The 25748-nt window shown below is 53.9% G+C and overlaps 5 protein-coding genes across 5 annotated transcripts; 1 reads left to right on the top strand and 4 right to left on the bottom strand.

The window, feature by feature from the left end:
- Nucleotides 1–93: 93 nt before the first annotated feature.
- On the bottom strand, nt 94–2522 carry PtrM4_026110 (Fungal-trans multi-domain protein; the record flags this gene model as incomplete). The annotated part of the gene is made up of 3 exons (XM_066103689.1): nt 94–1932; nt 1980–2201; nt 2403–2522. 3 exons carry the CDS (start codon nt 2520–2522, stop codon nt 94–96), a joined length of 2181 nt encoding a protein of 726 aa, XP_065965891.1.
- A 571-nt stretch (nt 2523–3093) lies between these two features.
- On the bottom strand, nt 3094–4773 carry PtrM4_026100 (ProP, Permease major facilitator superfamily; the record flags this gene model as incomplete). The annotated part of the gene is made up of 1 exon (XM_001932362.2): nt 3094–4773. One exon carries the CDS (start codon nt 4771–4773, stop codon nt 3094–3096), a length of 1680 nt encoding a protein of 559 aa, XP_001932397.2.
- A 946-nt stretch (nt 4774–5719) lies between these two features.
- On the bottom strand, nt 5720–7276 carry PtrM4_026090 (DltE, Short-chain dehydrogenase; the record flags this gene model as incomplete). Its single annotated transcript, XM_001932361.1, has 3 exons — nt 5720–6435; nt 6716–7096; nt 7240–7276. The coding sequence occupies 3 exons, from the start codon at nt 7274–7276 to the stop codon at nt 5720–5722; spliced, it is 1134 nt and encodes a 377-aa protein (XP_001932396.1).
- Nucleotides 7277–7827: 551 nt separating this feature from the next.
- On the bottom strand, nt 7828–10051 carry PtrM4_026080 (uncharacterized protein; the record flags this gene model as incomplete). Its single annotated transcript, XM_066103688.1, has 2 exons — nt 7828–9597; nt 9653–10051. 2 exons carry the CDS (start codon nt 10049–10051, stop codon nt 7828–7830), a joined length of 2169 nt encoding a protein of 722 aa, XP_065965890.1.
- Nucleotides 10052–20180: 10129 nt separating this feature from the next.
- PtrM4_026070 (uncharacterized protein) lies at nt 20181–20756 on the top strand (the record flags this gene model as incomplete). Its single annotated transcript, XM_066103687.1, has 1 exon — nt 20181–20756. The coding sequence occupies one exon, from the start codon at nt 20181–20183 to the stop codon at nt 20754–20756; it is 576 nt and encodes a 191-aa protein (XP_065965889.1).
- Between the last annotated feature and the right edge of the window lie 4992 nt (nt 20757–25748).

Below are 25748 nucleotides of genomic sequence, written 5' to 3'. Positions count from 1 at the left end.
GGGGTTCTTATAGCTAGCAACATGGATACCGAGACGCCTATTTGGGTATCGTAGATTTTTGTTCAAAGAAATTTCCTCCTGCAAACACCCCCTTCAGGGAGTCTTCTGCGCGCCCCACACGATGCTCTCCATGAGCGCATAGGGCGAAGAATCAAGTTCCAGGCCAAGCAGCGGTGACTGCGAGAACATGTTGTCAGAGTCCCCGTTCAGAGCGTTGTTGATGTCCTGCGCTGTAAAGACATGCATCGTGGGTGAAGCCTGTGAACCCGACTCGCTCGCTTTGCGGTTGTGCGTCGATGTGATACTTAGCAGCCGCTCGAGCGCAGATACGGATCGTGTAATGGGCGTAGCCAGTTCGGCAGGATCGACGTCTTTGGTTACGTCGGTGAGAACCTGGATCACGTTCTGGAGTAAACCTCGCGCGCGTTCGTTACGGTTATGTTCGCCGAGAATACCAAGCAGGAGTGCTGAACTCAAAGAACGATGTACGGCAGACCACGAACGAGTAGCGAACGGTGTCATATTTTGCAGACCGAGGAAGGCCTCAACAGTGTTGGTGAGGCTGTCGATGCATGTTTTTCGCAGCGTTTTCGAAAGATCGAGGTTGGCAGTGGCTGGGCTGATAGCAGGACGACAGAGCTCAGAGGTCACGTATGAGATGTGGAGGTACAATGCCCAGTGTTCCAGTTGATCGCGCATCGACCTACATCGCCTAGAGTCTTTGAGATAGTCTGCTGCATCAATCATGATCTCCTGGAGCTCGTTGCGGTGCTCAGTTATCCTCATCAGAGCGTCGTGGGAGTTTTGCGGCCGTTGACGCTCGCGCACGATATCGAGGCCCACCTTGCACAGGCGATACATACTCTCAACATAAGTCCGTGTCCCTGGCGCCGTGTGCTGGCTCATGGGCACGGTATGATCAATGGTTGTGGTCGACGAGGCCCGGTCGTATGAGACAGACAGCAATGAGTCTTGCCATAGCAGTGCCCACCATGTCTTACTCCGCGCGACTCTCTGTTGCACGGGTGTTGACGGAGGACATTGCCGATGTAGCCCTAGCGTCTGCGATAGTCGTACCGTCAGCCCCATTAGGCTCCACGCTACGCCAGCATTCATATTGTTCGAGATGACGTTGCCAAGAATCAGGAGGGTCTGAATGTTCTCGATGTTCGCATGCGACAGGAAGTTTGTGAAGCGCAGGCACTCGAAGCTGCAACACACGTAGACCTGAGATGTCAACTCCCTCTCTCGTCGCGACAGACTTGAGCACTGGCATCCCGAAGCTAGAATGGCAAAGACTAGGCCTATCCAGTGAAAGTCCTTGCCGTGTATCTGTTGATCTGATATGCCGGTATTGCCCTGTGAGCTTGCGCGGTTGATCAGAAACAACAGGAGATCTGATTCGATGGCCTCGATGTCGGCAACGGCGGGGTAGACGGTATGTGCCGTTTCTCGATAACTTCGGAAGAAGCTGAGGCATTCGGTATCGCTCGGTAGGGCATTCGCTAGTTCTTGGGCGCGCATTATCGATCCGTGCGGTAGTCCCCAGAGGTCCACGAACGGGTATGTAGCGCTCTCGTTGTCCAGGCCAAAGATGGGCAGCATGCTCTTCTTGCCTAGCAGATCTTGTACTCCCGGCGCCCATTGTGTATCCCCCCGTCCGAGAGCCATGACCAGAGCGGGTACGGAGCTGGGTCCGATGTGTATGGTTTGGCCGGTGATGTCGTTGCGCGTGTGTATGCCCTGAGTGCGGACATGGCTCTGCTCGCCGTCCATAGGCGCTGCCGCCGCCAAGGGAGTGTTACCAGAGCCATCGCCAGGAGAGAAGCCATTCATGGGTGGGGGAATCTCTGCGACGCTGCCGACGGCATTCTTCAGATCATTGAGTGACTTTTCAGCCTGTTGAAGTTTGCCGCAGATGCGTTCCCAGTCCTACGATGGTCAGTATACACGATTGTTTGTTGTAGTACTACACAGACCTCTCGCGGCAATGTGACTGTACCGCCGTGAATATGCACCAAGCCATTGGAAAAGTCATGGCCGTTGTTCTGTCCAATACCAAGGTGTATTCGTTTCGCAGGCGGATGCGACTCGCTCGGTGGGTGGTAGGTACACAGTTCGGGATGTTCGCGGACGACGCATGTCTTACAAGGCACGTTCTGGTCACATTTGACCTTGCGCTGTCGACACGGATAGCAAGCCTATAGCGTAGTCCAAGGTCAGCGCAAGTTCGTGGGGCAGTAGCTCTGCCGTGCTTGAATGCGCCGGGTTCCGTAGCCCGATTCGGCAATGTCAACACATTCTCTCGACATGTCCTCGGTCTTGTACCTGGTCGCCCTGGCCGCCCAAACTGCCTCCTCTTCTCCATTGCTCTTCCTATACCCCAACATAAAACCGCGTACCTTATATTCCCTCGCTTTCCGCTTCCGCCGCAAGATCTCGTCCACATCGGCACGTGGCGGTGTGTCTTGCATGAATCCATTGGGCGTATGTGAATGGTGCTGCTCCTTCAGGTCGTCCATGGTCGAAGCTCGGAGGAAAGTCGTCAGAAGTCAAGATGGGCCGGATACGCGCTGGTGGAGTTGGTTGTTCGCTCGGCCTTTCCGCTCGCTGAAGCCCCACTTGGGCAAGGATGGGGATCGCCCTGGGCTAATCACGCGACTAGGAAGTTTGACGGCTGCTAAGACGGAACTGACCTAGCCCGACTGTCCACTGTGCTCCATTCTTTCACGACACGGGACTCACCATCGTCCTTGACGCGGAAAATCTTGCTTTTCACCCTGAGGACGTTCTCCTTTCCGCCGATGCTTCAGCGAATCATCAACACAACAAGCCGTTCTCCAAAGACCCCGCTACCTTGAGCTTGCCAACACAAAATATCGGGTAAATCAGAGTGATTTGACATGATTACTGAGTTTCTAGGCTATACTTTCCAACCCCGGATCCTCGTTGATCCTGTTCTCGCGAACAAAAAAGGAATTATAAGGCCCCCGAACGCCATGCCATGCAATGCAACGCAACACCACCAATGCAATCCCAGATAACCGCCACTATCCAATCAACATACACCCCGGATTTACTATCAATTGCTGACTATGCAACCTGCTTCTCATGTGCCTTGCTCTCGGTCTCTTCGCTATACGCATAGTGCGACTGTGCTCGGATCTTGGCCCCGTAAAAGTAAAAGATAAATGGAATCGCACAGCACGCCAAGCCGATGAAGGCGAGAAGCGAACTGGCCCACTGATTGCCGAGACGGTCATACATCTGGTTCGTAAACAAGACCGCAGCTGCACCCCAGAAGCTTCGCAAGAATGTCTTGGCCGCCAGAGCAGACGCGGCCTGGTGCTGGTACGAGTCGACGAGGTAGTTGTTGGCCGAGTTGTAAAGGAAGATGAAGCCGAATCCCACAGAGCCGCCTCCAAATGCAGGGCCAGCCCAATGTGTCTCCTTCTGACTGGTCCACGCGAAGATGAAGACACCAATCGGGATGAACCAGCAGGAGCACATCATAGGAATTAGCCGTACTTCGGCTGGCGGGTGTCCGTTGTGCTTCTCTGAGAGCTTGAGATAGTGTTTGTTGACCAATGGCGCGCAGGCAGCCGATAGTAAAACGCCACAGATGAGGGGGATGAACATCAATCCGACAGACCCGGCGCTCCAGCCCTTTGTCTTCTCATATACGATAGGATAAGCGACGAAGAACATGTACAGAAGTCCGTACAGGACCGACATGTAAACCGAGATGAGGAAAACGATGAGTTCGCGGAAGAGTAGCTGGAACGGTCGTAGAAGGAAGAGCTGGAGGCGCTGGCTGAAAGGTCGCATGTCGAGATCCTGTTCCGTGACAAACCTGTCATCACCCGTCTCTTTACGCATCTTCTTCGCCCTCTTAGCCAAAATCGTAGGAGCATACGTCTCCGGAACCGTAAAAGTGATCAACACCCAAACAACAGCGCTGAGGATAAGCTGAATCCAGTAAAGCCAGCGCCATCCACCAGCTTGACTCAAGTATCCACCAACCAACGGCCCAACTCCAGGACCAATGAATGGAGCCGCACTGAACGCCGCCATAGGAACTCCCCTCTCCTCCGACCTCCACATATCCGCCAACGTCCCTCCCACCAATGTCATCGGCGCCGAAAACGCCACACCAGCAATAAACCTCGTGACAAGCAACGTCCCAATATTCTGTGCCACAGCCCCTGGAATCGTGAAAATCACAGCCAACGCAAGTGTAACCCCATACACTGGCCTGCGTCCCCAGATCTCAGACGCCGGCGCAAATGCCATGGGCCCAACACCAAACCCCACGACGAACAATGTAATCGTCAACAGAGCTACCTCCTCGCTCACCCTAAACTCTTTGCTCACACCCCCTAGATCCGCGGTTATGACAGCAGAGTTGAAGGCGACGGCGAAACAGGTTACGGCTACACACATGGTACACCACCACTTGTATGCCTTACTCCAGTTCTTGGGGTTCTCCTTGTCGTCGATGGTGAAAGTGACGAGATCATACTTTTCCACCTTTCCCGCTCTAGACCGGACTTCGCGGAGCATGTGGCCCGAGAGCGTTTCTTGCGTGTATTCTTCTAGCGCGGCATCGTTGGAGAGGGTGCGGAGGGGGAGGTTGACAATGTCTTCGATTGTAGGGGTGCGGTGGAGGGGTGCATCTACTCGGGTCGTCGAGGATGCAGAGTCGCGGGTGGTGGTGGGCTGCTCGGCGGCAAAGTCCCGGGTTGTGGGTTGTTGGACGTATTCGGTCGCCATGGTTGTGGTAAGTGTTTGGGAAATTGTTCCCGTATAGGTAGGAATGAATGAAGAAAACAAGAGATTTAACTCATGCAGCTTCCAATATCAAAGTATTAAGCCGTTGTCTTCACAAAAACGTCACTCAAGACGATATATGTAAAACTTTCGTAAACAAAACGCAATACCGCGCTCAAGAGTTCATACCCACCCAACTCAGCGCACACCACCTACCTTTATATACTCACCCGTTCCTCGTACGACTCCGACTCCATAATAAAAACCTCAAAACAAAAAATGCTATCACGGAAAACTCTCGGAGACTGAATACAAGTATCAGTTCAGGCGGTCGTACCCGTCTCTAAAGTCCTAGTTTAGGTACGTGTGGGTCCTGACGCATTTGGGTTGGAAAATCCGAGTGTTTGCCGAGAGAGGCGTTTGGGTTTTGAAGGACTGACCGAAACACACAATACTAAAGACATTAGGAGATAATTTTAATGAGAGGGTAGAAGTATTTTAGGTTGGAGATTCTGCTGACTTCATCTTGAGACTGGTGGTTGGTGATGTATTCGTGTTGTATTGGGCGCAAGACTGTTCATCGGATATGACAGCGGGCGACGGGAATAAACGATCGTTGAAGTCATACGTCTTGGCGAAATCTTGGCATACCCTCATACGTAGTTCGCCCCTGATTTGCAAAACTGTATTCGATGGAGACTTGATAAGACCCTTTGTCAAGTCCCGTTTTTCTTTTCCTCGTTAGGATATGAACGCGCGGTATGAGAAAAGTGGTACTGGAACAAGAATAGGAATGCTGATAGTAGATGAAAGATACCTACACCAAGAGGCTATGGAAGACGGTTGAAGAAAATATGGAACGAAAAGATGTGAACAACTAAAGAAGCTGACAACAGAAAACCCCCTGGAATGCAAACCACACAGCCCACAAACCCAATTCACACTACACCTACCCAACAAGCACAGCACTCTCCTCCACCTTCTTCTCGCTCTCCTCGCCTTCAACCTCACTAGGCTGCACAACCTGCCGTCCCTTCCACCCCTTCATCAACTTCCCCAGTCTCTTCCTCATCCCATACTGCATCCAAAGCGGCCAGCCCCTCAGCGGCGGCAGCAAAAACCACATATTCTCCGGTAACGTAACATGCGCACTCTTGCCACTAAGCACCGCCTTCACAATGCCCTCAGCCACAGTCTCCGGCCACAGCACACCCCTCTGTCCGAATCCCTCGAACAACTTGGTACGAGTATATCCCTGGCACATGAGCACAGTGCGCACTTTAGGCGCCTTGTACACATCGACCAATTCCGCAGAGAGACCTTCGTGGAAAGCGATAGCCGCGGCTTTGGAGGATGCGTAGTCGACCATGGAGGGCGCGGAGAGGTAGCCGGCGACTGAGGCAACGGTTACGATCATGCCGTGGTTGGTTTTGATCATGTGGGGGAGGAATTGCTGCACCAGGTAGTAGTGCGACATGCTATTTACACGAAACGTGAGGTTGATGTCTTTCTCGGTTGAGTCGAGGATAGTTTTTCCACGCGCGACGCCGGCGTTGTTGATGAGGATTGTGGGGTTGCCGAGAGAGGAGCGGATGGCGTCGGCGGTGGAGGCGATGGCGGAGGGGGAAGAAAGGTCGCATTTGAAGAACTGGACGGATGGGGGTGCTGTAAAAAGCATTATGTTAGTATATCTCCTTCTGTGTTTTGGGGTTTGGGAAGTTTGGGTACTGGGACATACCCTCATAATATTGGAACAAGGTCCCTCTAGTAGTATGACTACTATGGATAACCGAGTGGGAGGAGGGACAAGGCGGGGTGGCTGCAACGTATTGTATTAACTATCGTGGTTTGGTGTCAAGGTCTCACGTTATTGTGGTGGGTGCTATTGCCCACCGGGCAGTGCCTGCCACACCAGCACATCATGTGATCCCCAAGCACCTTCTACCTGGACTGAACCCAGATATTCTCAACACATAAGTCATATCCTGCACATCCAGTACAGCGACTTTAATCCCCTTCTCAGCAAGCAACTGTACGACAATCTTTCCAATGCCATCGCTGCCTCCCGTCACAACTACAACTTCCTTACTCCACACATACTCGTCGCTCTTCCAGTTATTCGTTACACCCCGGCTGAGCCACCCGTTGGCCGTGCCTAGCAGACCCAATCCAACCAGCGTCTTCAAGTGCTTGAACACGCTGGGAAAGTCGTCCGCGACGGCATTGCCCTGTTTTGTGTAGCGCGCGAGTAGAAACAGAGGGACCGTGAGCGCGGGGTTGAGAACTGTGTACCGCAGCAGTCGTGTAAATGTATCGCCGGTAACGCCTGTGGTAAATTGTTAGTTATGCTATAGGATACCGGTACATAGGTATGTAGTCCCAGCGTCGCCAGAAGCGTAGCCGAAGTCGGCCCATCTCCCACGTGGTGCACAGGGCTGAATGGACGGACGGGTAAAATGTAGCACGTACCTTCGCGCGCAAGACTCCAATCGCTTCGAATAGGCATTGCGGCAACTGTTTTGAAGGAAAACAAAGATGTAAACAACGAAGCTGCTCAATGACAGCAGAATGTTAGAAGACCCCCCTTTACACGCTTTCCGCCCCGTATTAAATAGTGTTTCGGTATGCCTGCCTTCTGGGGGGTAGGAGCTTGGACTTGGTTCCGTGCCTTGCGCGCGGCACGAAAGCGGGGTTTGTGCCAAAACGGCTATCACTATTTCAGCTGCGTCTACAAGATACCGAGGGATCGATCGCGCATGTGTTTGCAACGGACACGAAGCGGGAAGAAAGCTGAAATGGTATGAACGTATAAAAGTCGATTATTATCTGTTGTCGTAACCTGCCGTCATCGTAAAACTAAGTATACAATCACAGTAAAGAAAATATATGCTCCCTCCATGCAATGCTTTCGTCCATAAGCAGCAAAATCCATCCATCCGTACCCAAACAAAGGAGATATCTGTTGCGTCGCAAAATGTGGTATCCCTCCAAACGCCAAAAGTAAAACCCATCATGTACTATACAGACAATAAGTAAAACCCCATCCAATGCAACCATCTAAATCATGTTGTTTCCGGTCGGCTCATAGTCCATCATGTTGTTCTCAGGCACAACGCTCGGCATGCGGCTGATACGACTGGCTCTGGAGTCTGGGCGACTGATGCGGCTGGCCCTCGAGTCTGGACGTGTGATTGACATGGCGCCGCTCATCACCCTGACCACCTTCTTGGTCCTTGATCCTGCAACCAGGACTTGCGCAGGACATACCACAATCTCGTCCTCGCCTTCACCAAAATCATCACCCTTCTTGACGACGAGCGGGAACAGTACGACCTTGACTATCGCTCCCTTCGCCTCAAGTTCTTCATTTGACGTCGTCTCCCCTGACCGTTCATTCATAGTAGAAGCTTGGAATGTAACTTTGGAGACGAGATCGCCCTTGGTATCATACTCCGGCTGTAGTGGCGGTAGCATGATGTATTCTGCGCGTTGGGTGCGCATCTCAATTGATAGCTCGACAGCTAGGCGCATCACGTTACGCAGTGATTCTTGGATCTGCCGTTGCAGATGCGATGGCGGCGGAAGAAGCGTGGAAAGTGTGCTGTAGATTTCGTGCACAACAGCCTCTGTGTCTTGTGCGCGCTGCTGCATGAATGGCTCTCTCCTTGCAAGGAGAGTAAGTGTGATAGCTCGCCATTGAGCTACAGCGCGTGGCGGGCCAACCTCTGACAAGGTCTTCTCCAAGGCCTTGAGCTTTTGTCGTTGTTCCCTGTCCATACCGAACAGGTATCTGGTGAAGACGTACTCCCAGATCATTGTCATTACTACCGACATGAAAACGTCTCGGCGTTTCACGCGGTCTGCCAAAAGGGCGTCGACATCTGAGCCATCAAGGATGGCATTGTCAAGTCGTGTGTCGATCTTTTGGCGGGTCGCCGTGTCCAGTCTCGTATCAGCTGCAATCTCAGATGAGAGGCGGCAAGCGCGAGTGTCTGAGAACTTGGAGAATCGTAGGACCCATTGCTGGACATGTTGACAGAGTTGTTGACAGGCGCTGTCAAAGTAGTCCTCATCGCGAACAGTGAGGAAGCTTTCACTTGGCTTTTTGGAAGCAAGGATTTGCTTCTGAAGTGTCTTGATTTGTTCGCGTGCGGTTGCAAGCTCTGCTTTCAAGCGGTCGATTTCCGCATTGCGCTCGTCGAGTGCGGCACCGACCTCGTCGCGCACCGCCTCGGCCAGTCCTTCTTGCATCTTGGTGTGCTGATGGCGAAGCGTCTCCAACTCTCGCTGCGATGTTTGGAATTGCTGCTGGAGTAATTGTCCTTCAGATTGGAGTTGCGCATATCGTTCATTGGCATCGTTGATGAGGTTGGCCTTCTCGGCTTGTAGTTGAGCATACCTTTCATTGGCGTTCTCGATAAGGTTGCTCTTCTCGGTCTGAAGTTGTGTATATCGTTCGTTTGCTTCGTTGGTCAGATTGCGGTTGGCTTCTGATAGCGCATGGTTGAGTTCTCTGAGGCGCGCAATCTCATCTTGTAGTCGTTTAAGCGTGTCCTTGAGTTGCGCAATGTCGATGTCTCTTTGGTGAATCTGACGATCACGTGCTTCCACTTCCTCAGCTATCAGCTGCTCATCAACTTGACGTTGATGTTGTGTCGCCTGCAACGTCTCCTCGGCTCTTGCTTTTGCAGCCTCGAGCGATTGATTTTGCGCTGCAAGCTGGTCTAGTTGCGTCTGCAAATCCATGATTTGCATGCTTTGACGTTTGCGCACACTGGGTGGGCGAGATGGCGAGATGGGCGATCCTTGGGCCTCGCCCCATGCTTCCTGCGAGAGACTGTTAGTACGAGGCAAACGTCCCAACAATGTTTGGACTACTTACGAAGGTTTCAGCCATACTGGCCCGGCGACCTTTGCCTTCGCCCCTGACTGGATCGTAACCTGATGCGCTTGCGATGCCCGCGATGGCTGATGTTGCCCCGGGCGCGGGTGCTGCGCTCGGAAGATTGGGTTGCGCACTCTTAGCGTCCTGCGCACTGGCCCCGCCAAGCCCAGAAGCCGATCTCAGGTCACCTGACGTTTGCCTGTCTACTCGTCGCAACGACCGCGTAGAACTCATTGAGCTCATGGAACGTTCCTGGTCCGGAGACCTAATCCTCGCAATGTTGCTCAACGAGCGTTGACTTTGGACGCTAGCTGATCGCTGCTCCGCCATGTACTGCTTCAATGGCTCCGCGCTGGGGGAAGAACGAGGCATCCGGCGTGCGGGAGTGAGAGTCATGGTTCGATCGAGGCTCTCATTGACTTGATGCCATGGCGACGCTCTTCCACTTGTTACGTCAACCGCAGGAGGTACGCTTCTACGGCCTGTTGGTGTTGGCGTGCGCAGCGGAGGCGACCTCATGCGATCCGTGATTGACTTCAAGCTCTCTGTGTGTCGAGGTTGTTTTAGTCCTCGCTCCGACACTCCTACATCAACGATTGATCGCGACTTCTTCTGTGACCTGGAATCTTCTGGGCTGTTCTCCGTAATCGACTCAAGTGGCTGAGTGCTCCTTGGACGATCGGGCCTCGTGGTTGGTGTTGGAAGCGGAGTATTCTGTTCGGTCTGCTTCTCGCTTGGGTCGCCAAACAAGGATTGATAGGGCTCCTTCTGCTTGACCTCTGTCTCGGACGATACCAAGTCGTCATTTGAGTGACTCTGCGCTTGCTTGGCTGTGTGCGATGACTTGCCCTTGTCTTTTGATGGGGTATCGAGTACCCTCTGGTTGTCCTGACCAGGTGTCTGTGCTGGAACTGCTGGCGATGTGCCATAGGCACGTGTTGACGGGGAAGAGTCAAACAGGTAGGAGGTTCGCTCCTTTGTCGCGTAGTCGTTGTTTGGAGTGGAGTCAGCAGTGAATGTGGGATACTCGGGCAAGGCTGGGCTCTCTTCAACGCCTTGAGGACTCGCGATAGAACGGCTTGGTGTGTTTAGGGGAGTTCTAGATCCCTTTGAAGTACGCCTCAGCTTGGGGGCGGGCGTTTCGGTTGCCCGTGCTGCCTGTACCTCAGGTGTGGCCTGATGCGTAGCAGAGGGAGTTGATGGGCCTGCTACAACGGTCTGTGAAGACGACTTTGTTCTCTGAGCTGTGGAACGAGGCTCCTCGGACGGCTCCAGAGTATGGATGCGCTTCTCATTTGGCTGCTCTTTTGTAAAAGATACTGGATGCGTCCTTCGCTTGTGCGACTCAGGGTCCGCGGGTCTTGTCTCAGCGGGGGCTGACCCATCACCCAAAGTCTCCTCGACTTTCCTGCTCTTCTTGTTCTTTTTCTCCTTCTTTTCTTTTGGTGCCCATGAATCCATATCCCTCTCCTTCTCCAGCTCCTTCCTGCGTGCTTCTGCCAAAGCTGCTTCCAGTGCCTCCACATCCTCCTTTCTTGGCACAATCAGCGGAAACGGGTACTCATTAGGTTCGCTTGTAGTCAACGAGCGTGGCTCCTGATCAAACGTCACGGGTAAAGTGGGACTATATTCCTCGGCCTGCGCCTTTCCCTCCGTACCCACCTTCCTCGACCTCTCCCTTTTCATCTTTCCCTCTCTCCTCCTTAACCGCTCCTGCTCTTCTTGGATGGCTTGCTCCGCCGCGTATCTTGGTGACATAGACCTTTCCGGTGAATTTTCAAAGTTGATCGGCGCCACGACAGGCTTGGATCGGGCTGGCTCGACTTCGCGGGTTGCGGAGTCAACTGGAGTCTCAACAGCAGGAGGCACCTCTGTGAGAGCCTCAAGCGCCGGAGTCTCGGTAGCTGTATACTCGACACTTCCCTGCTGAACTGAAGCCTGCTCCTTTTCCTTCTTTGCCGTCTTATCCCGTTTTCTTGGCGAGTCCAACTCCTTCTCTTCTACCTCGGTCGATTCGGTACCCACTGGCATCTCAGGTAGAGGCTTGTGGAGCTTCATGTTCTTGGTCCTTCTCAGGCTAGAAGACCCCGCTAGCTCATCTGGATCCGCCTCTTCAAGTACGCCAGGAGGTGACTTTCGCGTTGCAAAAGCTGGGTCATTGAGAACATCCAGTGGGTCGAAAGAGGGTACATCGGCGGTTGCCACCGCTACTCCGATAGGTGGCAGGACATCAGGCTCGGTGGGTTTGACTGGTCGTATTCTAGGCGAGCCACCAGCTGATGAAGAGCGGCTCAGGCTACCAAGTCGGGACCTACTGGCTCTTTCTTTGGCATCAAACACGTCGTCATCCGGTGCGATATCACGTGCGCCCTTGCTAGAGCTGGGGCGGTGGAAAGATCTGTCGTTGTAGACAATCCCGGGATCAAAGCCCGACTCCTGCAAACTTGCTGCAACTGTGGCTGCGAAGTCAATCTCTCTTGCAGGTGACTTGGAATCCGAACGTTCCGGTGTACCTGGGCCGAGCTGACTGCGAGATGTCATTCGAGATGCAGGTCGCTTCTCGGGAGATGGGAGCAGTGAGGGTATAACCGATCGAGACTGGTTCTCGTAGCGTTCGGCAAGATTCTTGACACTCCCAGATGTTTCTCTATGGAGGTTTCGTGCTCCAGCAGGATCATCTTGCGATGAACGCTCGAACATGGCTGCCAACCTATGCGTCTTGGAAGGCTTCTTTTGCAAGGTCGGCGTTGGGACTTTCTCAAGAATTTCGGTCGATGTACGGGGAGTAATGCTCGACTGAGAAGTATCGATGGGCTTAGGGAGCACATCATTTCCAGCTCGAACCTTGGGGAAAGTGATGCGCTGCTCGTCTTGCGCGGCCTCCACAACCTGCTCAGGTGGCGCTGAGATCTTGACTTCCTTAAGCTTGCGCTCTTGGCTCTCTGACTGCTCAGGAGAGACTTCAACTTCAGGCTCGGGCACAGTAGACTCGACCTTTTCTACCGGAGCAAGAGGTGCAACCTTGACTGGCTCTTCTGAAGATTCAGCAATGCTCTTTGACTTGCGCTTCTCTTTCTTGATCTTCTTCGAAGCTGTCTTGGTCTCAGACACTGTCTCACTAGTTGACGGTTCAGTAATCTTCGAGAGATCACTAGGAGTTTGCGGCTCAGCCCCCACGGTCACGTCGCGTTGTGTAGACTCGACCTTGGTGTTGTCTGTAATTGCGGGCTTCTCTTCCACTAGATGCGACGGTTCGACCAATTGTATCTCAGTCGGTACGTTCTCCGTCGTTACCACATTGTCAGACTTTTGCGGCTCGGCCTGATCAAGTACCGCTTCCTCCTTCTTGTCCTTGTTGCTATCCTCGCGTGCAAGAGGAGGGGCAACTGCAGGCTCTGAGTCTTGAGGCAGAGAAATGTCGCGAGACTCTTGGATGGTCTCTACCACGTCAGTGGTGGGGAGGGCAATTGGCATTGGTGGTGCTTCAGCTTCAGGACCTGCTACCTCTGGCCTTGCATCTTTTGGTGATGCCAAGCTTGACTCTGGTGCTACAGCCGGAACTGTGGAGTCATCCTCAACCACCGATGTCTCCTTAGCCTTCTTCTTTTCTTTCTTGCTAAGCTTCTTTGACGGCGTCGGCGGCTGCTCCGCGACAGGCTCTTTGATTACCTCAGCGATGACGGTCGAAGACTCAGGCTCGACTGTGGCTGGCTCGGTAGGTGCTTCGATATCCTTGGCTGGCACATTGTCAGGTACTTCACTCCGGGCAGAAGTTTTGGTGGTAGCTGGTAACTGTTCAACGGGCTGCTCAATGGCCGACTCCAAAGATTCCTCAACCGGCACAACAAGATCCGATGGTGTAGCAGGCTCATCCACCGTTGCCCTCCCTTCCTTCTTGCTCAGCTCACGGGAAGGTGCATCGATTGATGCTGTCTGTTCTTCGACGGGAGGTGCCTCGATAGGCTCCTCTACCGCCGCCGACGCAGGCATCGGCGTCTCAACAACCTTCTCCGTCTCAACCACAGGCTTGGGGGCAACTGTAGGAGTCGTGAGTATGAGGCTGGAGTCGCTAATGCGCTTCGGCTTCTTGTCGTTCTTGCTCGCGAGCTTGTTGACGATATCGAAAATCGAACCAGCGAGGATGGGAGTGGACTTCTTGGCTTCTTGGGGTGGTGGACGCTCATCGTCAAGTTCGTCATCAAGGTCATCAGCGCGTTGCTTCAGGCTTGTTGCTTCGTCTTGGACGGCCTTGAGGGAAGGAGAGGGCTTTGCCAGTGGGAGACTGTCCTTTTGAGAAGTCTTGTTGTCATCTTGTCGCGCGGTAGTGGTCTCGGTAGGCTGATTAACGATGGCACGAGACAAGTCTTCCGATGGAGTGTCGAGGATTTCCGGTACTGGTTCAGGTTCGACACGTTTGACCTGTTCGGCTTGCTCGATGGCGGGAGTGCTTTCCTGTGTGGGGGAAGTAGGCTTGATCTTACCCAGAGGCTCAGTTGGCGCAGCCACCTCTTCCTGGACCTCCTCGACAGCCTTCTTACTTTTCTTGGACTTCTTCTTGCCCTTCTTTGACGTTGAGGGGGAAAGCGGTGTCTCAGGATCTTCAGCTTTGGCGACTTCCTGCTCAGCCTGCTGAACAATAGTCTCAGCCATAGGTGCATCAGCCATCTCCTGCGCTAGCTGCTCGATCTCAGGCTCGAGTGAGACGGGTTCTGGTACAGCAACTGGCTCAGTGGTAGTTGGCTGAGGTTCAACGTGCTCTAATAGATCTTGAGAGACGCTGTTAGTTGACGCTGGCACTGTCTCCGATTCGACGAGAACCTCAGCTGGGGCAGAGACGTCAAAAACCAAAAGGTTCTTCTTTTCTGTCTCCGGCTCTATCGGCGAAGAGTCCACCTCGGACGCAGGCTCGTTCTCGACAACCGTCTCGCTGACTTGCGGATCCCTTGCGGGAACTGACTCAACCTCCATAGCCTGTCTGATGGGCTCAGTGACTGCCTCATCAACTGGAAGAGATTCAGGCGCAGGCTCCCAATGAACTTCCTGCTCTACCACGTCCTCAGTGTAGGGCGCTGATATTTCCTCCATCTCCTTGGACAGTGTGATGGGTTCAATAACTACCTCATCAACAGCAAAAACCTCGGAACGTACGTCCTGATGGGCGGGTTGCTGCTCTACGACATGCTTGGTAGGTAGCGTTGGCGATGCAGATCTCTCTGTAACCACAGGCTCCGAGATATTGCGGTTGTAAGACTCGACTTCATCTACTGCGATGCGTTCGGGCAGTATAGCAGCCTCTGCTTCGAGCGATAGAGTACTTGGCTGTTCGACCACTTCCGCAGTCTCGCTGGGCAAGGTTTGGTCTTCTACTTGGACTGGCTCTGCGGTCGATTTCTCGGTCTCAACAACTGTCGCATCGGGAATGTCGTTGGGCTGCTCCTTGACATGAGTTGATTGCTGCAACTCGTTAATAGCTGGCTCGATCTGTGAAGATACCTCTGTTGCAGACTCGGCGATATCAAGGAGAGTAGGTTTCTCCTCGACCTCCTTGTGAGCGGGTACCGTAACATCTTCAGAGAGGACTTCTTGAGGTTCCGATGCAACTACCGCTGCGGTTGCTTCGTCTACTACACGCTCTGGTAGCTCGCGTGCAGCTTCTTGCTCAACGGTAGGCTCTTGAGATGTCGAAAGATCCACTGTAGCAGGTTCTTGGGCCTGCTCGGGTGAAGTGATGTCAACGGTAGGAGTTGTAGGCAATGGCTCAGTCGCAGTATGCTCGATGGGTGACGCGGCTGCTGGCTCTCTCTCGGCGATTGGTTCATCGCTTGCGATAGCAGCTGGTTTCCGAGCCTCGCGCTTCTCCTTCTTGCTTAGCTTACGACCCAGAACAGGCTCCGGGGCCTTGACTGTATCAGTCTTGATCTCCTCAGGCGCTGCCGTCTCCTTGAGCTGGATTGGCTCTGAGACCTGTTCGCTGGGTAGAGGTTCAGAATGCTCAATGGGTGCCTGTGTGGGTGCTTCTGCTGTTACAGGAGTCTCAGAAGATATGGCGTTCTCTTCAGCCTTGGGTTGCTCTGCCACGGCAGGTTCAACACGAGCTTGCGCATCGAGTGTGGGTGGCACGACGTCTGCGATCGGTGTCGCGGCGATATCACCACCAACCTCTGGAGTCTCTTCCACAGCCGGTGTTGCAGCGCTTGCCTTCTTCACCTTCTTGTTCTTCTTCTTGGATACCGAAGGCGAAGCTGGCTCCTCTAAAGTAGGCTCAACTTCCGTCGCGACTGGGATGATCGGCTCGATAGGCTGCTCCTGTTCAAGCGGGCGTTCGTCCTTTGTGAGGACGTCTTGCTGAGGAGTAGGATCTGGCACTTCGACGTTGCGGTCTTCTTCTATAGAGCTGTGGAGTGTAGGCTCATGTGCAACAACTTCTTGGGGTTGTTCGGGTGAGAGATTGTCGGCTTGCACCTTTTCACTCGGCTGCTCAACGAGAAGCTCAACTGCAGGCTCTTGAACAATCGGGGGCACAGCGCTGTCGTCAATCAAACGTTCTTGCTCAGTCACAGGCGCATCCACCGAGACTTCAGCGTTGTCGCTACGCACAGCCTCTACAATAGGCTCTTCTCGAGATACAGGCAGCGGGACGTCTTCAAAAGCCTCGGGCTTCGCGACAGGCTCGAGGATACCGACTTTCCGGGAGGCTTCAGGCTGGGATTTAGAAACGCCTTCCGTAACAGGCGTGATGGTATCCGAAGCCTTCGCCTTAGTCTTCTTGGCCTTCTTCTTCGCCTGCTTAGATGGAGTTGTGGCGTCTTCTACGGGAACTGAGACCTCAGGCTCTACAACTGAAGCAGGAAGTGGCTCGTTCGCGGCAGATAATGGAGTCTCGAATCTGGGTTGTAGGACGGTCTCATCTTCTGCCAACGCAACCTCAGAAGTGACTTCCTTAGGCTCAACGACTACCGGTTCAATGACTGCCTCCGGCACAGGTTGTGGTTCCTCGGGCTTGGAATGTCCAACAACCTGTTCTTTGGCAAGATCCCGTGACCCTTCAGGCTGCGATACCTCAACAACCTTGACATCTGAAGCATCGGCTTGCTGTGGAACAGCCACATCACCCTGAACTGGTACGGACTCGACAATCGTCTCCGCAACTGCAGGCTCAGCTTGGAGTGGGATAGCCTCTTCAGCTCGGTCCCGTTGAACGTCGGGCACAGCCTTCTGAGCCGGCGTTGCATCAATGGACTGCTTCTTCGCCTTCTTGTTTTTCTTCTCTTCTTTCTTCGAAGGCGTTGACGATGGAAGCTCCTCGATAGGCGGCTCAGGCGCGCTAGGGGTCTCGAAGGCGGGCTGCGTCACGTCTTGTTGCTCAGACGTGACCTTTTCAACCCCAAGAGGCACCTGAGGCTCAGCGATCGGCGGTATGGGTCGCAACACTTCTTCGACAGGTGCTACAACTGGCTCGTCTGGTACTTTTGGCTGAAGACTGGGGGATGCCTCGACGGCTGGCTGTGGCAAAGCTTCCTCAGCTTCTCGTGAAGTTTCAGTCTCGGTGATTGGCTCCAACGTAACCGTAGCCTGCTCGAGTTGGACAGGTGCCGTCTCCTCGAGCTGCACGGGCTGGGCATCAGGAATAATCTCGACAGAGGTCGCTGTGTCGGGCTGCTGCTTGATCTCTTCGTCGTTCTTGATAATGCTTGGCTCGTTGAGTGCCGGTTCTTGTAGTTGCTCAGAATCATCCATAGTGAGTTCGGCATGCTCTTGCGCAGGCTCCGCGACGGATCTCTCAACAGCAGCTTCCGGTACAGGTGCGACAACCTCTTTCTGTTGTTCCTCAGTCACGACTTGCTCAAAGTCAGGCTGTGCGACTTCAGAAGCCACGACATCTTCATTGGGCTTGTCGGACTGTTCGGGCTCGACTGGGTGAGCTGCTACGTCGGGTCGATCGGTGGTAGTATCCTGAATTGACTCGTCGACCATTAGGATGACTGGCTCAGTGGGACTTGAAGCTGCGGCGTCTTTGCTCTTGTCTTCAGACGGGGCCTCCTTGGTCGGCTCCATAACGCTGACGTCTTTCACTGGTGCCTCGGCCGTAGATGCGCGCTTGTTCTTCTTGGTCGGCTCTGAGACATCTGCTTGGGCGTCTTCTACCAAGTCCACGGGTTGCGTTTCGGGTATTTGAACGGGCTCTTCCTGAGTAAGCTTGATCTCTTCCTGTGGATCTGGGATCACCGGCTGAACTTCTTCAACATCGATTGAGGTTACCGTTTCGTCTTCAGTTACGGTCGGCAAGATGGGACTTGCTGGGGCGACGACGGGCTCGACCTCCATTTTGGAGCTAGGCTCCTCAATGACAGGATCAATCGTAGCGGTTGCCGGTGGAGCTTCGGGTGTAAGCTCTTCTACAACAGATGCCGACTCCTTGGGTTCAGCTTCAACATTGTCAGATCTTGACTCCGATAGCTCGGTTGGCGCAACCCCCTGCTCGACATCCAGCGACTTCTCCTCCTCAGCTGTAGGTTTGAGATGCTCAGCTGGTTCTTCTAGCACCTTGTCCTGCGCGACCACCTCCTCTTGCGTCTCAACTACTTCCCCCGAACCCTTAGGCATCTCCTCTTGCTCATCCTGCACCACCTTATTATTATTCTCCTCCACCACCTCCTCCTTCATCACCTCCTTCACACCCTCCAAGTCCTCTTTTTTCTTCTCCTCCACATCCTCCCCCTTCTCCACCTCCACTCCCTCTTTCTTCTGCTCATCCTCCACGCCACCACGCTCCCCCATCTGCATACCATCATCATAATCATTAACAACAAGCTCATCATTCGTAAAAGGTTGGGGATATGAGGTCGGTATCCCCGAGAAAGGTAATTGGGTCTCCGAAAGTGTAGGGTTCGATAGAGACGACTGAGTATCAGAGTTGGCTGCCTCAGTCGTCTCATCTGCTAAAAAAGACTCGGCCTTCTTAGCTTCTTCTTCTTGCTGCTGCTTCTTGGCCTTTTTCGCCTTCTTCTTGGAAGAGACCGGCGATGAGGGTTCAGGCTCAGCTGCTGCATCTTGTTTGTCGGGTGGTTTGGGGTCACCTGGAGGTTCTTCTGGTGTTGCACCGGCTGTTGTCTGTTCTTCGGCTGCAGTTGCAGTGCTGGTCGGCTTTTCAATAGCGGTGGATGGCGTGGCTCGTTCCTCGGCTGACTTCAGGTTGTTGTCAGGCTCACCACTCGCGGTCGCAGATGGAAGCTTTGGTTCAGCCGGCTTTGGCTCAGCAGTTGAATCCTCTACTACTGTAGGTGTGACGGGCTGATTGGCAGTAGTAAGCTCCTTGAACAATTCTTTCACGGGAGTCGCTGGCTGAGATAGTTCGCCCTCAGCAATGGATGCTCGCTTTGCCTTTTTGAGCTTCTTCTCTGCCGATTTGAACAGATTAGCCCACTCCGCTGGTTCCTGCTCGTCCTCTTGTTTGACCTCTGTTGAGGACGCTGCAGTAGCAGAAGTATCGGGCTGAGCGGGTGCCTCTGAAATGATGGCTTCAACGGCAAGTTGAGGCTCAGAAGTCGCAGCAGTGTCCTTAGCTGTTTCCGTCTTGATCTGCTCGGTGGCAGGGGTAGTGACTGAATGCTCATCAGAAGGTGTGGCGACTACGTCCCGGCTCTCGGTCGCAGGCACAACAATCGATACTAGAGGCTCCGATTCGACTGTGGGTGGGATTCCGGTCTCTTTGGTGAGCTCCTTGGAAACTTCTTCAACCGGGGTAGAAGGTACCGACAACTCAGCTTCTGCAACAGAACCGCGCTTGGCCTTCCTCGCCTTCTTCTTGTCTTTCTTGGTCGGGGTCGAAAGCTCGTCGGTGATCAAAGATGGTGCGTTAGGCTGTTCGGTAGTCTCGGTAGCGGTCGTAACTTCCTCGGCAGTGGCGGTGTCGGATGGCTGCTCTTGAAGTGGTGCTGTTGCTGTAGCTTGGTTATCGCCAGTTGTAGGGAGAGATTGCTCCTCCTCCTTCGGCTCTTGTGCAACAGGAAGAGTGGCAGTAGGTTCCACTGACGCAGTTTCCGACACTTGCTGTTCAGTCGCTGGCGCAGCAAGGGGCTGCTCATAAGTAGCTGGTACAACAAGATCAAGCGGGCTCTCCTTCTTCTCCTCGGTAGGAGTGTCGATAGGCGTTGATGTACCGCTTTCGGCAATAGATCCACGCTTCGCCTTCTTTGCCTTCTTCTTCTTCGAGACGGGTGACGCAGGCTCCACTGTGACCTCTGGCTGGCTAGACTCTTCGGTAGTAGGTGTAGCGGCAGGAGCTGAATCCTCGATAGGCGCAACAGGAAGAACTTGCTCCTCCGTAGATAGAGATTCGCGTTCCAACTTCTCGCTGATTGGAGCCACAGTGACGGCCTGTTCCTCGACGATCGGCTCAGTCTTTTCCTCGATAGGCAGTGATGGGATGGAAGTGGTCTCTTCGGAAATCGAGACACGCTTGGCCTTCTTCGACTTCTTCTTGGAGACAGGGCTGGTGGGCTCCTCAGGAACATCATGTGTGGTGATGAGCATGCTGGCGACAGCAGGCTCTTCGGCTGTCACCACTTCGGCAACTGGTACATTAGCGGGCCCAGATATCACAACTGGCTGCTCAGAGCTTGAAGCGTCATCTTCTAGACCTGATGTCTCGGGAAGGGGGACAGTTGCTGCATCTTCCGCAACAAGATCGCGCTCGGTAGATAGATTTGCCACAGGTGGAAGATCAAAAGTAGGCTCCTTGGTTGATGCAGGGGCTGGTGTTGACTCTGTTACAGCAGCAGAAGCGGATGATGGCTCTTTCACAACTGCAGGGACTTGTTGCTCGGACAAAGACGATTTCTTCTCTTCAACCGGTGTCTCCGTGACAGGCGTGGCCGCAGATTCTTCGGAGATAGAAGCACGCTTAGCTTTCTTAGCCTTCTTCTTGCTCTTCTTGGAAGGAGACTCTTCGACATCTTGCTTCTGCTCGGATTCACGCGAGACCTCTTCGGGCTGTACGACGACGGCTTCCTCTTGGAACTCAGGTACGGGTGCAACCTCAGCCGGGCCAAGTGTGGTGGTATCTTCGGCCTGGGATTCGATGGGCGGCACGACTTCCTGACTTGCGGTATCAACCGGCTTGGACCTCGGGGAGACAGCCCGAGTGACATCCTGAGTGTCGGCAGTGGGTTGTCCGACAACAATGTCTTGAGATTCGGACGCCTTCTGTACCTCAGTAGTTGGCTCTTCAAGCGATTGGGCCACCTCTTTGACAACAGTAGAAGGAGCAGCTGACGTTTCGTTCTCAAGCTCAGCCTTCTTAGCTTTCTTGGCCTTTTTCTTGTCCTTCTTCGGCGTCGTTGGCGCAGGCTGCTCGCTGACTTGCTCAGGCATTGTCGAGACAACGGCGGTTGCGTCTTCAGTCGGAAGAGCTGCTTCCCCGGCAGGTTGAGCAGGTTCGCTGGTGACAATGGATGTCTGCTCGGTGATCACATCTTTGCTTGACTCTGGCAAGACTTCGACATTGGGCTCAGGTAGCACTTCGCGAGTAGTCGATTCTTCAGTCGTCGTAGCGGCGGGCTGAGCGTTGTTTTGGATGGCACTCTCAGGCACGACCGGCGCAGTTTCAGCAACTGGAGTCTGAGGCTCAGATAGCGACTCTCCCTTCTTACCCTTCTTCTTCTTCTTGCTCTTCTTAGATGGGGTAGAGGGCTCTTCAGTCTCAGCCACCACTTCCGATTGTACATCAGTAGGAGCAGTAGCTTTGATGGCGGCTTCCGAAGAGACAAGCTCTTCAGGCTGGCTGGCAACCAAGGGAAGTTCCCGAGTAGCAGGTAGATCTGAGCGAGACTCAGGTGCAGTCATCCCATCCACGACAGCACTCTCGGAAAGCGTGGCAGGTGTAGTAGCATCGTCAGTCACTTCAAGTGGTTTGCTTGCAGAGGCATCGTCCACTGTAGGCTGAGGTATAGGAAGGTCGACGGCATCCGGCTTCTCCGGCGTATCTTGTGAGGTAACCTTAGTGGTAGGGTCGAGGTTGACGACTGCAGGAGTGTCATCTACAACTGACTCCGGTTGAGGAGCTGCGGGGGCCTCCAGCTCTACGTCTTGTGTCTTCGCCTTCTTCGAAGCAGGCCCGGCAACCGGCTCGAAAGACGCTGGAACGGGAGTGGCATCAGTGGGCTTGTCATGTACCTGGCGCACAACTTCCTCGACACCAACTTCGGCTGATACAGGCTCAGCAGAGGGTTGAGTTTCAGTCGCTGTGCCAATTGCCTCCTGCGAAGATGGCACGGTAGCCTCGATAGGCTGGGTAGTCTCAGAGACGTTTCCGAACTGTGGCTCAGGCTCCTCAGTAACTAGTGTACTAGGCTCAGTAATGTCGATTGATTTGCCCTTCTTACCCTTCTTCTTCTTGCTCTTCTTCGGAGTTGAGTCGGCTGGTGCTTGTTCAGTGGCTTGTTCGATAGGTGCTGGAATAGCAGCCACATCTGAGCTAGGCTCCAATTGCGTTGTGATACCAGTGGCAGGCGTGGCGATGTCAGTTTCCTGTACGGAGGCTTCGGGCTTTGCAACATCCTCCTCCTTGGTGGGCTCGACTTGTAGCGGTTCTTGCAGATCGTTGTCGTCGGTGTCTGGAAGAGCGACGAGCTCAGCTTCCGGTACGGTGATAGCAGGCGCAACCTCGACTGGTGCAGAAGTAGTATGTTCTTCCAAGTCTCTGTCGTCATTCTCTGGAAGAGCAACGAGCTCAGCAGGCGATAAAGCCGGTTCCACCTTGAGCTCCTCGGTTTGCGCGGAAGGTACTGGTTGTTCCAGGTCTTTGTCATCAGTGTCCGGAAGGGCAACAAGCTCGGCTTCCGGTACTGACACATTGGGCACTGCAGCAACCTCCTTGATAGCATTGACTTCTGCAGCTGGCTTCCGCTCTTCCAGATCTTTGTCGTCGGTTGCTGGGAGTGCCACAAGCTCAGCTGGAGATGCAATTAGCTCATCCAAATCCTTATCATCGGTCTCAGGAAGCGACACAAGCTCTGCTGGCGACATAGCCGGCTCTGCCTTGATGGTCTTCTCTTGCACCAACTTCTCGGTCACAGTAGCAGGCTGCTCAGCCGGAGTGGGTTTGGCAGATGCCTCAGGCTCGAATGCAGACTGTTCGATGATGGGAGTGCTTGGCTCAGTATCACCTGACTTGCCCTTCTTAGCCTTCTTCTTCTTCTTGCTCTTCTTTGGCGTTGAAGGAGCTTGGTCGTCCGCGATGGTCTCGGTGACTTCTTGACTTGGCACTTCGAGAACGGGCTCTTCCATGGGTTGGATAGCTGACTCGCGTATGACCTCTTGCGAGACGTTGTCGGCCGGGAGTGAAGATTGAGGGGCCTCTTGACTTGGAGTGACAGATGCTCCGGGTGTTACGTCAAGTGCTCGGTCATCTTCAGCTACAGGTTGCTGTAAAGGCTCGGACGACGAAGCAGGGCTAGTATTGACAATCGGCTCGGGCTGGGAGGCTTCAACAGAGGTTGCGGCTTCAGTCTTGTTAGCGGTTGCGTCGTCGACGGTGGACCCAAGATCGACAGATTTGCCCTTCTTAGCCTTCTTCTTTTTGGACTTCTTAGAAGGTGTTGTGGGCTCCTCCTCCAATGGTGTAGCAGGCTGCGATGGCTCTTCGACTGGCTTCACCTCAACCGGGATGGGCCCTTCAACGGTGGGCTTAGTTTGTGTTAACTGGGGAACAGATAGCTCTTCGATGACAGTAGTGACAGTCTCGGGAACGACCTCAGTAGGAGCTTCAGCGACAGGTTCGGCTGCTTGTTGCTTCTCAGAAACGGGAGCAAGGTTCTCGGTGGCTAACTCAGCTTGTGCTGGTTCAACAATGGGTCCCAGCTCGCGCTGAACTTCAGTGGTTAGCGTTGTAGGTGTTTCCTCTTCGACCTTGCCCTTCTTGCCCTTCTTCTTCTTGGCTTTCTTCGAAGGCGTTACGACTTCCTCTTCGACAGGTAGCAATGGCTCTGGGGCTGGCTCTGAAACAGGCTCAGAGATGGGCTCATGGGTAGGCTCAGCGACTGCAGAAGCCTCGCTCTCGGCAGGAAGTGGTTCAGTCACCGTGTTTTCAACAAAGGGATCCACCTGTGCTGGTTTCAACGCCGACCGCTCTGTTACTTGTTCGGCGGATGCTGCTTCGGACTCAACTGGGGCAGGCTTGGTAGGTCTTTCGAGCTCTTGCTGTTCCTGGATGACTGGCGTGCTGGGCTCATCAACCGATGTCTTTGTCTTTTTGGCCTTCTTTTTCTTGCTCTTCTTCGGTGTAGAAGGCATATCCTCGGTTGTTGGCTCGGCCGGAGTTGAGGCCTCGACCAGCGGGTCAGACTTCTCCAGGGGCGTAGACAAGTCTTCCAGGTCGTCAATCGGGAGAGGAATGGTTGCTGCATCGGCTCCAGCCTGGATGTCTTTTGTCGTTGGCTCAACGGAAGTTGAGCTGTCGGCCTCAGGCTTTGCCTGTTCCAAAGGCTCAGATAAGTCCTCGGTGAGGTCATCAGTGGGAAGAGCAACGGCTGCAGCATCAACCACGTCGTCAACCTTCTTTTCGGGAAGAGAAACTTCCGGAACTTCAGCTTGACTGGAAGATACAGGTTCTCCGATATCACAGGACTGGCTAGTAGGGGTCTCCGCAGGTGCCACTGCTTCAGCAAGTGGCGCAGGAGCTTCCGTGACAGGTGTAGCAGGCTCGACTATGGTCTCTACCTCAGGCCGAGGTGTCGCCATCTCGCTCTTCCTCTTGCTCTTCTTGGCCTTCTTGGACTTCGGCGTAGCAGGGGGTTCAGCCTCAGCCGTAATTGAAGCTTCAGGAGTCGGCTCCTGTGGAGGACGAGCATCCTTGGAAGACTCCACTTCTACAAGTTCCTTGAGATCTTCATCGAGCTGCGCGACTGGGAGAGGGATATTGGCAGCCTCGACTTGAGCAGGCTGTGCAGGTTGCTCAACGGCAGTTGACTCCTTGAGGTCGTTGTCAAACTGGTCTACTGGAAGGGGAACATCAGCTGCCTCAACTTGAGCAGCCTGTGCGGGTTCCACGATAGTGGTCAGCTGCTTAGGCGAGTCTCGGTCGATTACAGAAGGCTCAGAAGCAGCGGTGGAAGCCTCGGCGGTGGGCTCGGCTTCAACCAGAGGCGTGGCAGTACCACTCTTTCGCTTGTTCTTCTTGCCCTTCTTCGTCTTTGGCGAGTCTTGAACTGAAGGCAAGTCCCGCTCAGTCACAATTGGTTCGACAGGGAGAGCCGATGGTTCCGGTGTAGCTGCAGATGCAGGTTCCGGGATGGAGCTCTCAGTCTCGGCCTCAGGCTTGACCACCTTCTCTTGGACAGTCTCTGTTGCTGCTGGCTCAGCAGCAGGAGCTTCTTCAGTCGCCGGTACAGGCTCGCTGGCAGGGACATCGTCATGTGTGCGTTCGATCACAGGTTCGACAAGCGTCGTAGAAGATGGCCTCTCGGCCTCAGTGCTTTCTTGGTCAGCCTTCTGGACTTTCTTGCTCTTCTTGGTCATCTTCTTGTCCGCGATTGGAGTGACTTCCTCGCCCTCGGGGATAGAAGTCCCTGCAACTACAGGCTCCACGCTAGCGGGCTCATTGGCAGCGAGGTTCTTTTTGGGGAGATCTGCTTCGCCCAAGATTGTGGAAGGTTCCTCGCTGGCAGGAGTTGGCTCAGGTAGCAATTGCTCGCCCCAAGCTTCTACTGCAGTCTCCATAGGAGTCTCGACAGGTTCGCTGGCTGGGAGTTCGCGCTCGGCTGGCTCAGTGGTCGACGGCTCGGGCGCAGTTTCTACTGCAGTATCAATAGGAGTGTCGGCAGGCTTGCTGACATCGGCCTCGGGTTCCAAGGGGTCGGTGATCTGTACGCTGGCCTTCTTGTCCTTCTTCTCCTTTTTGGTCTTCTTCTTTGCAGAGCTGGGTTCAGGCACGACCGCTTCTTCGGCAGGCGCTTCAGATTCCGCCGGAGCAGGCTCCAAGATTGTCTCCTCAGGCTTTGGGGATGATGGGAATGTGAAAGATGGCTTCCCATTATCAGTGAAGAATGTGGTCTGAGGAGCAACGAATGCAGGAACTTCCTTGACCTCCTCGGTA

This window comes from Pyrenophora tritici-repentis, chromosome 1, assembly GCF_003171515.1.
Source record: "Pyrenophora tritici-repentis strain M4 chromosome 1, whole genome shotgun sequence".
NCBI lineage: Eukaryota > Fungi > Ascomycota > Dothideomycetes > Pleosporales > Pleosporaceae > Pyrenophora > Pyrenophora tritici-repentis.
Note: the sequence above shows the minus strand (reverse complement) of the source record. Positions and strands in the feature narration are given on the sequence as shown.